Below are 13,476 nucleotides of genomic sequence, written 5' to 3' on the forward strand. Positions count from 1 at the left end.
TCAATGTTTAGTCTGAATATTACTACAATATTTTAAATGTAATTGGTGATATCAAATCTTTGTTTGGATTTGAGATTATTTTCATGGCCGCCTCCATGCTGTGATAAAATGGCGGCAAAGTTAAACCAAAGATTTCTTTTCAGTTTGTTTATTGCATTAATTGTAGTATTTATTTATACAAATGCTGCCAGATTAAGTGATCCTAAGATCCTCTTACCTTATCATAGTTCTGCCATCACTAATTTTACGCTTAAAATAAATTTATCCCGAGAAGAAGCTAGGCTTCCAGATAGTTGTTACACATGGTATGTGATTTCTGTTGTTAGATTACATTGAAAGTAATAAGGAAAGTTAAATCAAGGCGTCTAAACAAGAAACAGTATTTTCATTTCGATACAGATAAAATCACTTTGTAATTATATTGCTCTGTATGTAAACTGACGGGAAGTAGTTAAGCAATGACCCTCATTTATGATGAATTTTGCCCTCAACACAATCTAGGATCTTTATCCACATGTTTACTTTTCAGTTTTAGGGGCTTGCCTACAGCACCAAATTTAAGAGATATGTAACAACATATAGCAATTCATCGATTGTTTTTATTGCAAGTCTGTATGATATCATTACAGTTTGACAGGTTTGGAACACTTCCCCTTTAGCAAGATATTCTCGCAAAAACCGTGATCATCCCGCTTATCTCCAGCGAGTGTAAATATATCTCGTACTACCGAGAAAAGGGTGGGTGTAAATGTAGTCCTGTAGAGTACATCTCTTCTGTGATTCACGTGTAACGAAGAAAAAGGACTAAAATGTCTGATACTTTTGCAAATATATAATCAAAACAAGAACGCCCACGGTATGCATTGGATTTCAGCCCATTTTCCACTTACTCAGCAACATTGATGTGAAATTCCTTGTTTGTGATGTATATTTCACAGAGACAATTCGCATCATGCTTAGTGTGTGTCACACTTATTCAGCATTGCACGAAATTGCCATTGTTTTCAATCAAGACACCCAAAACACCTGTCTATGGTAATGTTTAGTGAGAATCTTGCTGTAGAGGAAGTGTTCCCAACCTGTTGTAGTATTGTGAGTGTGGCATAAGTTTTAGTGTTTTTAGCCCTTGTACGTCTTTCAATTTAATATACATATATTTGTGTCGGATTGGACAGGTTTCACTATTACACTACAAAATAAACATTAGAAATCTAAGAAATCCTAAGTCATTAAGAAAGTCATCAAGAGTTTAATAGGGTATATTGTATTGTAATATGTGACATTGCATGAGGTAGTCCTTAGACTAAAAGTACTTTGGAAAAGAAATGAAGATCTTTAAAGAGTGGGTGGTCAGTTAAGTTTGATTACCAGTGACCTGAAAAGCACATGACAAAAGATTCATGTACCCTCTTTCTATTGCACATGTGAGCATGCAGCCTTATCTTGTTTTTCATTAACACAATCTTGCTCTGCTATTTATAGGCAGTCCACACACCAAGAGGTTGCTTCCATCCAGCTTGTCAACAGCAGTGATGGAGAGTGTGCATTTTCTGCAGTCATCTCTGCAGTGTCAAAGTCTCCGTACAGGAAAACCTCGATGGTTCTTGCTGAGAATAAAGGTACTCATTGTAGGGCTCTACCTGAAATAACCAAAAATCACGGATTGTATTGTTCAGGTCGGGTTCGGTTCCATTTTTCTGGATTTTGGTTCGAGTATTTTTTATTATGATAGTAATATTATTATAGAAACCCTTTTAAATATGGTGTCAAAATCAAAAGTGTGGCTGTATTTTGAAATATATCTCGGACACATTTATAATCCGCCACAGGATCAACATCCTCAATGACAAAACTTTTATATCGAAAGGATGGAATGGAAACAAGTAGAAGTGACAATGCTGTTTCTAGTACCATGGATGTCAAGTCTAAACCAGAGTCTATGTCCATGAATACTTATTGTAAAAGAAAAAATACAAATAGATGTTTTTGATTTTAACTTGTTTATGTTAAGATTTTTAAATTGCTATATAGACCTGAACCAGAATACCCAAACTGAATTGAAAATCCTGAACTAACCCAACCATTTTTGAACTGTGACAGTCCTTATAAATTGAGTAAGGAATGGAAACTGTGTCTGAACAATATTCTAATTTATGCTAGTCATACTCTGTGATACCTGTAACTGTTGCCTCAGTGGTTGTCAATAGAAATTAAACTGATGTCTTGACAGTGACTGGAGAAATTCTTCGCTGTATTGTGATTGTGGAGGCAATATCACGATTTGAGATCGAGACCACCACCCGTTTGTTGTATCTGGAAGACTCACCAGAGGAACTTACCATCAAAGGATATGATGAAGAAGGTAAAGTTATGTGATTACAAAGGGTTTGTCAGAGTTGATCTAATTTGTATCTATCATAATGACTCATCTTTGGAAGGTAGTTTCCATGTTAAAATTAGAATAGCATGGCCAATGCAAGTATTGATCCATATGGTCATAAAGATGACTTGTTGATTTTGGAGTCAAAAGATCACTGGGATTAGGTGGATCTGACATGAATTATTGGTTATATAACATTCAAATATTGATGCCATTTTAAGATATGCATGTACAAGTATGTAGCAGTAAATATTTGTAAATGTAAGAAGGTTAAAAAAAAAGAGAAGTGGGTTATGTACTTGAGACATTTTTTGTCTTTTGTAGGCAATGTGTTTTCCAGTTTGGCTGGGCTGGAGTTTGAGTGGAGCCTACTGCCCGACACAAGTACCCAGGGGGAGGAAATGGTGGACATTCTCAGGTACTGCTGTAGATCTGTAGTGGTCTGGGAAAATATTGGGACATTTCATAGAGCTATGTACAATGTGTGAATGAAAATAGTATCAAAAGACAACCTGTCTTTTTACACACTTCCTGAAACGAGCCGAGTGCTGACCATGTGACTGTCTTATTAGCACACCACATGCTGTTTTTCCAGCAATTCTTGGATGTGTGCATATCTACATGTAACTACCCTTTTAGGATTTATACATGGTCTAACATAATGAATTTAATCTGATAGGTCCTTACTTCTATATCTACAGTCGATGAACTCGATGTCAAAACTTACTGACGCCATTGTTTTTTTTTCCGACTTAGTGTGAAGGCACACACAATGATATGTTACACATTTAAGGCCTATTGAAGATATCCGGGAGTTACACTGTCAATTAGTCAAGAATGAATTTAAAAAATTGACATTTCTTTCACCAGGGATAAAATCAAATAGTTTACATTGCACAAGTTATTATGTATCGCCATTGTAGATACATTATTGATTAATCATATTTGGAAACCAAAAATAATTAATTAATGTACTGTACATGTACAGTGTATGTACCTTTAAATTGAATTCTGAGTATGACATTTTTATGCTTTCATCAGGATTTATTTATATATCTAATTTGGTGTTACAAATCTGGATCTGTGTGTTGAATATAAATGTTTGACTTCTGGTTGCCATATTTATCAGAATTGAAAGTAGTGTCATTTATGATTTATTGATCATCAGCAAACAAAAGTGGTACTCATCTATTCCATCTCAATTATTATTGATATTCAAGCATGTTTTATATACATGTACGTGTATGTTGATTTGAATGAAATGTTATATTGATGTTTGTTTTGTTGTGATGAAGGAGTTGATCTGTAATGTTGTCATATTGATGTTTGTTTTGTTGTGATGAAGGGGTTGATCTGTAATGTTGTCATATTGATGTTTGTTTTGTTGTGATGAAGGGGTTGATCTGTAATGTTGTCATATTGATGTTTGTTTTGATGAAGGAGTTGATCTGTAATGTTGTCATATTGATGTTTGTTTTGTTGTGATGAAGGGGTTGATCTGTAATGTTGTCATATTGATGTTTGTTTTGATGAAGGAGTTGATCTGTAATGTTGTCATATTGATGTTTGTTTTGTTGTGATGAAGGAGTTGTTTGTTTTGTTGTGATGAAGGAGTTGATCTGTAATGTTGTCATATTGATGTTTGTTTTGATGAAGGAGTTGATCTGTAATGTTGTCATATTGATGTTTGTTTTGTTTTGATGAAGGGGTTGATCTGTAATGTTGTCATATTGATGTTTGTTTTGTTTTGATGAAGGGGTTGATCTGTAATGTTGTCATATTGATGTTTGTTTTGATGAAGGGGTTGATCTGTAATGTTGTCATATTGATGTTTGTTTTGTTGTGATGAAGGGGTTGATCTGTAATGTTGTCATATTGATGTTTGTTTTGTTGTGATGAAGGGGTTGATCTGTAATGTTGTCATATTGATGTTTGTTTTGATGAAGGAGTTGATCTGTAATGTTGTCATATTGATGTTTGTTTTGTTGTGATGAAGGGGTTGATCTGTAATGTTGTCATATTGATGTTTGTTTTGATGAAGGAGTTGATCTGTAATGTTGTCATATTGATGTTTGTTTTGTTGTGATGAAGGAGTTGTTTGTTTTGTTGTGATGAAGGAGTTGATCTGTAATGTTGTCATATTGATGTTTGTTTTGATGAAGGAGTTGATCTGTAATGTTGTCATATTGATGTTTGTTTTGTTTTGATGAAGGGGTTGATCTGTAATGTTGTCATATTGATGTTTGTTTTGTTTTGATGAAGGGGTTGATCTGTAATGTTGTCATATTGATGTTTGTTTTGTTTTGATGAAGGGGTTGATCTGTAATGTTGTCATATTGATGTTTGTTTTGATGAAGGAGTTGATCTGTAATGTTGTCATATTGATGTTTGTTTTGTTGTGATGAAGGAGTTGTTTGTTTTGTTGTGATGAAGGAGTTGATCTGTAATGTTGTCATATTGATGTTTGTTTTGATGAAGGAGTTGATCTGTAATGTTGTCATATTGATGTTTGTTTTGTTTTGATGAAGGGGTTGATCTGTAATGTTGTCATATTGATGTTTGTTTTGTTTTGATGAAGGGGTTGATCTGTAATGTTGTCATATTGATGTTTGTTTTGATGAAGGAGTTGATCTGTAATGTTGTCATATTGATGTTTGTTTTGATGAAGGAGTTGATCTGTAATGTTGTCATATTGATGTTTGTTTTGTTGTGATGAAGGGGTTGATCTGTAATGTTGTCATATTGATGTTTGTTTTGTTGTGATGAAGGGGTTGATCTGTAATGTTGTCATATTGATGTTTGTTTTGATGAAGGAGTTGATCTGTAATGTTGTCATATTGATGTTTGTTTTGTTGTGATGAAGGGGTTGATCTGTAATGTTGTCATATTGATGTTTGTTTTGATGAAGGAGTTGATCTGTAATGTTGTCATATTGATGTTTGTTTTGATGAAGGAGTAGATCTGTAATGTTGTCATATTGATGTTTGTTTTGATGAAGGAGTAGATCTGTAATGTTGTCATATTGATGTTTGTTTTGATGAAGGAGTTGATCTGTAATGTTGTCATATTGATGTTTGTTTTGTTTTGATGAAGGAGTTGATCTGTAATGTTGTCATATTGATGTTTGTTTTGTTGTGATGAAGGAGTTGATCTGTAATGTTGTCATATTGATGTTTGTTTTGATGAAGGAGTTGATCTGTAATGTTGTCATATTGATGTTTGTTTTGATGAAGGAGTAGATCTGTAATGTTGTCATATTGATGTTTGTTTTGATGAAGGAGTAGATCTGTAATGTTGTCATATTGATGTTTGTTTTGATGAAGGAGTTGATCTGTAATGTTGTCATATTGATGTTTGTTTTGTTGTGATGAAGGAGTTGATCTGTAATGTTGTCATATTGATGTTTGTTTTGTTGTGATGAAGGAGTTGATCTGTAATGTTGTCATATTGATGTTTGTTTTGATGAAGGAGTTGATCTGTAATGTTGTCATATTGATGTTTGTTTTGATGAAGGGGTTGATCTGTAATGTTGTCATATTGATGTTTGTTTTGTTGTGATGAAGGGGTTGATCTGTAATGTTGTCATATTGATGTTTGTTTTGTTGTGATGAAGGGGTTGATCTGTAATGTTGTCATATTGATGTTTGTTTTGATGAAGGAGTTGATCTGTAATGTTGTCATATTGATGTTTGTTTTGTTGTGATGAAGGGGTTGATCTGTAATGTTGTCATATTGATGTTTGTTTTGATGAAGGAGTTGATCTGTAATGTTGTCATATTGATGTTTGTTTTGTTGTGATGAAGGAGTTGTTTGTTTTGTTGTGATGAAGGAGTTGATCTGTAATGTTGTCATATTGATGTTTGTTGTGATGAAGGAGTTGATCTGTAATGTTGTCATATTGATGTTTGTTTTGTTTTGATGAAGGGGTTGATCTGTAATGTTGTCATATTGATGTTTGTTTTGTTTTGATGAAGGGGTTGATCTGTAATGTTGTCATATTGATGTTTGTTTTGTTTTGATGAAGGGGTTGATCTGTAATGTTGTCATATTGATGTTTGTTTTGATGAAGGAGTTGATCTGTAATGTTGTCATATTGATGTTTGTTTTGTTGTGATGAAGGAGTTGTTTGTTTTGTTGTGATGAAGGAGTAGATCTGTAATGTTGTCATATTGATGTTTGTTTTGAGGAAGGAGTTGATCTGTAATGTTGTCATATTGATGTTTGTTTTGTTGTGATGAAGGAGTTGATCTGTAATGTTGTCATATTGATGTTTGTTTTGATGAAGGAGTTGATCTGTAATGTTGTCATATTGATGTTTGTTTTATTGTGATGAAGGAGTTGATCTGTAATGTTGTCATATTGATGTTTGTTTTGATGAAGGAGTTGATCTGTAATGTTGTCATATTGATGTTTGTTTTGATGAAGGAGTTGATCTGTAATGTTGTCATATTGATGTTTGTTTTGTTGTGATGAAGGAGTTGTTTGTTTTGTTGTGATGAAGGAGTAGATCTGTAATGTTGTCATATTGATGTTTGTTTTGAGGAAGGAGTTGATCTGTAATGTTGTCATATTGATGTTTGTTTTGTTGTGATGAAGGAGTTGATCTGTAATGTTGTCATATTGATGTTTGTTTTGATGAAGGAGTTGATCTGTAATGTTGTCATATTGATGTTTGTTTTGTTTTGATGAAGGAGTTGATCTGTAATGTTGTCATATTGATGTTTGTTTTGTTTTGATGAAGGAGTTGATCTGTAATGTTGTCATATTGATGTTTGTTTTGTTGTGATGAAGGAGTTGATCTGTAATGTTGTCATATTGATGTTTGTTTTATTGTGATGAAGGAGTTGATCTGTAATGTTGTCATATTGATGTTTGTTTTGATGAAGGAGTTGATCTGTAATGTTGTCATATTGATGTTTGTTTTGATGAAGGAGTTGATCTGTAATATTGTCATATTGATGTTTGTTTTGATGAAGGAGTTGATCTGTAATGTTGTCATATTGATGTTTGTTTTGATGAAGGAGTAGATCTGTAATGTTGTCATATTGATGTTTGTTTTGTTGTGATGAAGGAGTTGATCTGTAATGTTGTCATATTGATGTTTGTTTTGATGAAGGAGTTGATCTGTAATGTTGTCATATTGATGTTTGTTTTGTTTTGATGAAGGAGTTGATCTGTAATGTTGTCATATTGATGTTTGTTTTGATGAAGGAGTAGATCTGTAATGTTGTCATATTGATGTTTGTTTTGATGAAGGGGTTGATCTGTAATGTTGTCATATTGATGTTTGTTTTGTTGTGATGAAGGGGTTGATCTGTAATGTTGTCATATTGATGTTTGTTTTGTTGTGATGAAGGGGTTGATCTGTAATGTTGTCATATTGATGTTTGTTTTGTTGTGATGAAGGGGTTGATCTGTAATGTTGTCATATTGATGTTTGTTTTGTTGTGATGAAGGAGATGTTTGTTTTGGTGTGACCAATCGACAGGGGATGCTTACTCCTCCTAGGCACCTGATCCCACCTCTGGTGTGTTCAGGGGTCCGTGTTTATCCAACTATCTATTTTGTATTGCTTATGTGATTTATGAGATTAATCACTGTTCGTTATCTTCACCTTTCATCAAAACTAACGAAAATTACAGCTCTTTTAGTGTCTACAAATCTGAGATGTTTCTTTTGCTATTTTGCAGAATCACAAAGTTTACGGAGTCTCATTATGTCATGCCCTATTACATCCAGCAGCTGGAAGCCAAAGGACTTCAAGGGGACCTAATTCTTGTGGAAGGAATGCGAACAGGAAGTGCTCATGTTAAAGCTCGCATAAGAGACGGCTCCTACAAGGTGCTCCATTATTCTTATTTAGGTCCTATGTGTCAAATTAATAGGAAAACATTCTCTTGTAATGAAGATTTCAAGTTTCCTCACAAGGGCTAGGGTGGAGGCACTATAGCAAGATTTATTCTGAAATACATATGGAAAATAGTTTCAAATCTTTTCAAGAACAATATATAAGATACATCCATTTGTAGTGCAATTGCTCATTTCAATAAGTCCTTTTGGGATTTTTTTCTTTCAAGGATGTGAAATCCCCTGTTGTCAAATTGATTGTGGTAGCCAACTTAATCATCAACCCCGCAGAGGCCTACATTCTGAAGCATGCCACCATTAAGTACTCGGTGCAGCTCATCAAGCAGAGCTCCATGCTGGGTAAGAAAAAAATGAAGCAGAGAAAACTTGTCAACAGCAGCAAAAGTTAAGAGAATCAAAACGGTTTGACAGCTGCTCTATGTTTGAAACTAATCTATTATTTTTATTGCATTGTGTTTATACTTAAGAAAATATAAGTTTCATTTTTGAAAATACATGAGGGCATGAACTAATGACGCTTTCTGCTAGCATACCTCATTCAGTGCATTAGCGTTTGATGTGAAGTATGCCGGCGTGAAGCGTTACTGTTCATACCCTCATGTACAGTATTTTCAAAAATGAATTTTTTTTTATTTTTACATTTCACTTTCATTTCTGTTGGAATATTGCCAGCTGTTAGGATAGTCGAACTATATTTATCAAGATTCATACGCACTCTGTTCACATTGCTGAGGAAATGACTATCGTTTCAATTGTTAAAGATATCAAAGGTAAAACCAAAGGAATGTAAATATACATGTACAGTATATAAATGTTAGAGTGCTTGATTGAGAAAATGTATGTTTATATTACTTGCTTTACAGAGATCTCCCTGCCCTCCTCTCAGTTTTTTCTGGAAGTTCAGGAGGACAGCATTTGTGCATTAGATGCCAAGACCTCCATTGCTACAGGACAAGAGATAGGCTCCACTGATATTGTACTCACAGACAGAAGTATCCTTACTATGTACTATAATTCCTGTCTGTTAGTATCTCACTATTGATATTGTACTCACAGACAGAAGTATCCTTACTATGTACTATAATTCCTGTCTGTTAGTATCTCACTACTGATATTGTACTCACAGACAGAAGCATCCTTACTATGTAGTATAATTCCTGTCTGTTAGTATCTCACTACTGATATTGTACTCACAGACAGAAGTATCCTTACTATGTAGTATAATTCCTGTCTGTTAGTATCTCACTACTGATATTGTACTCACATACAGAAGTATCCTTACTGTGTACTATAATTCCTGTCTGTTAGTATCTCACTACTGATATTGTACTCACAGACAGAAGTATCCTTACTATGTACTATAATTCCTGTCTGTTAGTATCTCACTCCTTTAGTCCATTGAGTACTGTTGACTGATGAGTAGGTCATAAATGACAGCTGTTAAACTGTGACTGGTGAGATTTTTGTTGTATGAGTTTGATCAAACTTTCCAGTCGTACACAGACTATTGATTTCCTTAACGCTGTTCAGATTTGAAGCAGGATGCCCTTGTGAAGCCCAGTGCTGTGTTGTATGTGGTGGCCCCAAGCTACCTGGGCTTTGTGGTCCTGCCAAACAAGAAGTGGGTGTTGGAGACAGAGATAGAGTACACTATTGTTATAGAGGTGTTCGACAAAAACAGCCACAAGATCTACCCATCTGATGTAGGTTCTTCTGGGAGAAGGGGGGGGGGGGGGGGGGGGGTATTCGTACAGTGTTATTAAATTCATGCGATTAGTTATATGGTTACCAATAATTAATCATCAGAGTAAATCTACTAATCTATACTTCACATCTTTGCAAGTATTGATTGGAATGAGAACTGAGCAAAACATATTTTGTTGGCAAATTAAAACTTGCCTTGCAGGATTGTTTTCTATCTAAGCCTTTGAAGATTATTTTCCAAGAAAAGCTCTTGCTTTTCTGCACTTATTTTCCAATAATGCCAGTAAATGCAATGTACGAGAATATTTAGTTCCAAGGATTGTAGGAGCTGAGTTTCACATCAAGTGTTTAAGAAATCATTACCTTTTTATCAGAATTGCGGAACAATGACCCAGGGGCAGGAGGTAGCAAGAAATTTTGTTGGAATAATGAGATTTTATTTTCCACTAGAATTTTTATAGACCAAGGAGTTATTTGTCAACCATGTAGACAATGTCATCAATATACGTGTACATACCGTAGACAATCTCATTAATATATGTGTACATACAGTAGACAATGTCATTAATATCGTGTACATACAGTAGACAATGTCATTAATATACGTGTGCATACAGTGACAATGTCATCAATATACGTGTACATACAGTGACAATGTCATCAATATACGTGTACATACAGTAGACAATGTCATCAATATACATGTACATACAGTGGATAATTTCATCAATATACGTGTACATACAGTAGACAATAATAATAATAATACCATATTTATATAGCACCCTTTTCATACACTATGTACGCTCAAAGGTGCTTTACAATGCATATATACCTTACAACAGAATGTTATACACATATTACATAGAAAATAAATAAAACATTAAAAAGCTGTACCTATCCTCATTGTACATATAAAACATGAAAACACAAGATACCATAAATATGCTAGATAAGAATAAACATCAGTTTCAGGGCGTATTAAAATAATAATAATAATAAAATATACACACACAGCATATAATGTCTCAGGTATAATACAGTAAAACATACAATTCCTTTTTTTTTTTTTTTTTTTTTTTATATATAAAACATCACAAAATGGTACTCGAAAGCTAAGACACACAGCCTTTAGTTTTCAGTTTTTCACAGAATCTAACCTACACGAATGACTGAAATGAAAGAAACTAGTCCTGGAAAACTTGATGGAAAAAATGTGTTTTCAGTGACTTCTTGAATACACACAGTGTTCTACAGTCCCTTACATGTTTTGGAAGGGCATTACAGGAGAGTGATGAATATGCCAGAGGAGTTAATTTGAAATTATAATGAGAGATTTTATCTACATGTGTTCCTGAGTACTTGCATTAACGTTAGAGAAATATAATGTACTGTGTTTTGTATTTATAGAATGTTATGCTGAAGGCAATGTTTCCTAAAGAATACTTTGATGTGAGGTTTTCCACTAGAAATGGAACCTATCATCATGTTTATACGCTGAAGCCGGGGAAGACCAGCATTGAAGGTGTTCTAGCATCCATCGTACAGGAAGTGAGTACATTGAAAATGAAACGGAGGTATCCATTTTGTGTAATATCTAATGCTTCTGATGAGATTCAGACACATGACAGTGTTATTGAATGCTGTGTAACTTAATACAAGGGGTGCCGAGTTTCCTAGTGTCTTCATTTCTGAGTTTCCTAGTGTCTTCATTTCTGATTTGTTAACAAATTTTGTTAATAATTTGGTATAAGTAAGTCAAGCTGTTTGTATATATGTGTGTTAAAAGAGATATTAATCTGATGTCAAGTCTATATGATAAGAATATTTTCAGTGGTCAGATGTAGTGAATATTTCTGACATGGTTACAGGATGGTACAGAAATCGAGGTCAGCCCTGCAGTGAAAGGGTCACGGTCCGTGGAGATTTTTGATCCGATTCGTGTCAGACCAGAGAAACTTTACTTTCCTTGGGATCCACACTCGCCCACAAGTCACCAGTATAAATTACAGGTAACCATCTCCAGTATTACAGGTAACAGTCTCCAGTATTACAGGTAACAGACTCCAGTATTACAGGTAACAGATTCCAGTATTACAGGTAACAGACTCCAGTATTACAGGTAACAGTCTCCAGTATTACAGGTAACAGTCTCCAGTATTACAGGTAACAGACTCCAGTATTAAAGGTAACAGACTCCAGTATTACAGGTAACAGACTCCAGTATTACAGGTAACAGACTCCAGTATTACAGGTAACGGTCTCCAGTATTACAGGTAACAGACTCCAGTATTACAGGTAACAGTCTCCAGTATTACAGGTAACAGCAGTGTTTTCCATTCATTTCATTTGAAGAGGCCCATTTAGAATTGTAACCGGCCAGGGGGGGTATGGGGGGATTCCCCCCATGAAATTTTGGAAAATTAGACGCAAAATCCTGCATTCTGAGGCATTTCAGGGGGCAAAATGACCCTTGTTCATATGCCACTTTTTAACCTACATTTTTAAATATATACCAAAGGGTTGAACATTTTTACCTCAGACAAGTTAGTCACAGTGGTGTTAAATACACACCTTTCCGATGTTTTGACTGGAAGAAATCATGTAATGTATTCGTTCGACGCTTCATTATTTTTCACTGCTATGTGCTTCTCACGCGCAAGGTGAGAGTTTAAAATATCGTTTAAAATATCGTCCAATCAAAATCGCCGTTTCAAAAAGCTCTCGATAAAAACATAAACAAGGAAGAAATATGAAAGATATTTATAGCCAACCAATTGCTACCGCATACATTCTTTGCAAAGATCGATCGTGTAAATCAACATCACTGAAATTGACAACATATTATTTTTTTATATTTGAACCGGCCAGAAAATCGTTTGAAACGGTCAATTTGGCCGGTGGCCGGCTCTTAGGGAAAACATTGAACAGTCTCCAGTATTACAGGTAACAGTCTCCAGTATTACAGGTTTTACTGGTATACTGATTTTTTTCTTTATGCAATCATGATTAGTTCATTTATACATGTATTCACCTGTAACTATCCTCTGTACTGACATTCTTCTTACAAAACTAACTTATTACCAAACAAAGAGTCCGTTTTCGTGCCTCATTCAGGATAACTGTGACGTGTGTAATTTTTTTGTATATCTTTGTTTACTTTGACAGGTGAAAGGAGGGAGCGGAGAGTATGTGTGGAGCTCGTCCAATGTGGAAACCACCACAGTCAATGTCAAAGGGGAGATCACCACAGGGAAGCGGGGAGAGGCCCAGATCACAGCCGCCGACGCCAAAAACAGGGTGCACACCGGGTCAACAAAGGTATGGAGGGGAGATAATGTGAAGAACTGGCCCCACACTGGGGTCAGTAGAGGTATAAAGGAGATATGATCATAAGAAATAATGGCCCCATTGTGGGGACAGCAAGTGTTACAGAGGGGAGATAATCCCAAACACTGGACCCACACTGGGCCAGCAGAGCTGTGGAGTGGGCCAGTAGAGAGCCTAAGCTGAACAATGTTACA

General features: G+C 35.0%; 1 protein-coding gene across 3 annotated transcripts in view; it reads left to right on the top strand.

Moving 5' to 3' along the window:
* Window positions 1-77: 77 nt before the first annotated feature.
* Window positions 78-13,476, top strand: part of LOC125683544 (nuclear pore membrane glycoprotein 210-like) — a 77,985-nt gene continuing 64,586 nt past the window's right edge. For 2 of the 3 annotated variants that reach the window (XM_056141484.1, XM_048924811.2), the window contains exons 1-11: window positions 78-305; window positions 1,483-1,619; window positions 2,231-2,362; window positions 2,705-2,798; window positions 8,071-8,221; window positions 8,458-8,587; window positions 9,112-9,240; window positions 9,779-9,951; window positions 11,363-11,503; window positions 11,824-11,964; window positions 13,121-13,273. In XM_056141484.1, the coding sequence (XP_055997459.1) occupies window positions 109-305; window positions 1,483-1,619; window positions 2,231-2,362; window positions 2,705-2,798; window positions 8,071-8,221; window positions 8,458-8,587; window positions 9,112-9,240; window positions 9,779-9,951; window positions 11,363-11,503; window positions 11,824-11,964; window positions 13,121-13,273 (1,578 nt within the window). In that variant the 5' untranslated portion in view covers window positions 78-108. The remainder of the gene's footprint in view (window positions 306-1,482; window positions 1,620-2,230; window positions 2,363-2,704; window positions 2,799-8,070; window positions 8,222-8,457; window positions 8,588-9,111; window positions 9,241-9,778; window positions 9,952-11,362; window positions 11,504-11,823; window positions 11,965-13,120; window positions 13,274-13,476) is intronic. The other variant, XR_008796166.1, reaches the window with a different exon arrangement.

This window comes from Ostrea edulis, chromosome 6, assembly GCF_947568905.1.
Source record: "Ostrea edulis chromosome 6, xbOstEdul1.1, whole genome shotgun sequence".
NCBI classification, from domain to species: Eukaryota; Metazoa; Mollusca; class Bivalvia; order Ostreida; family Ostreidae; genus Ostrea; species Ostrea edulis.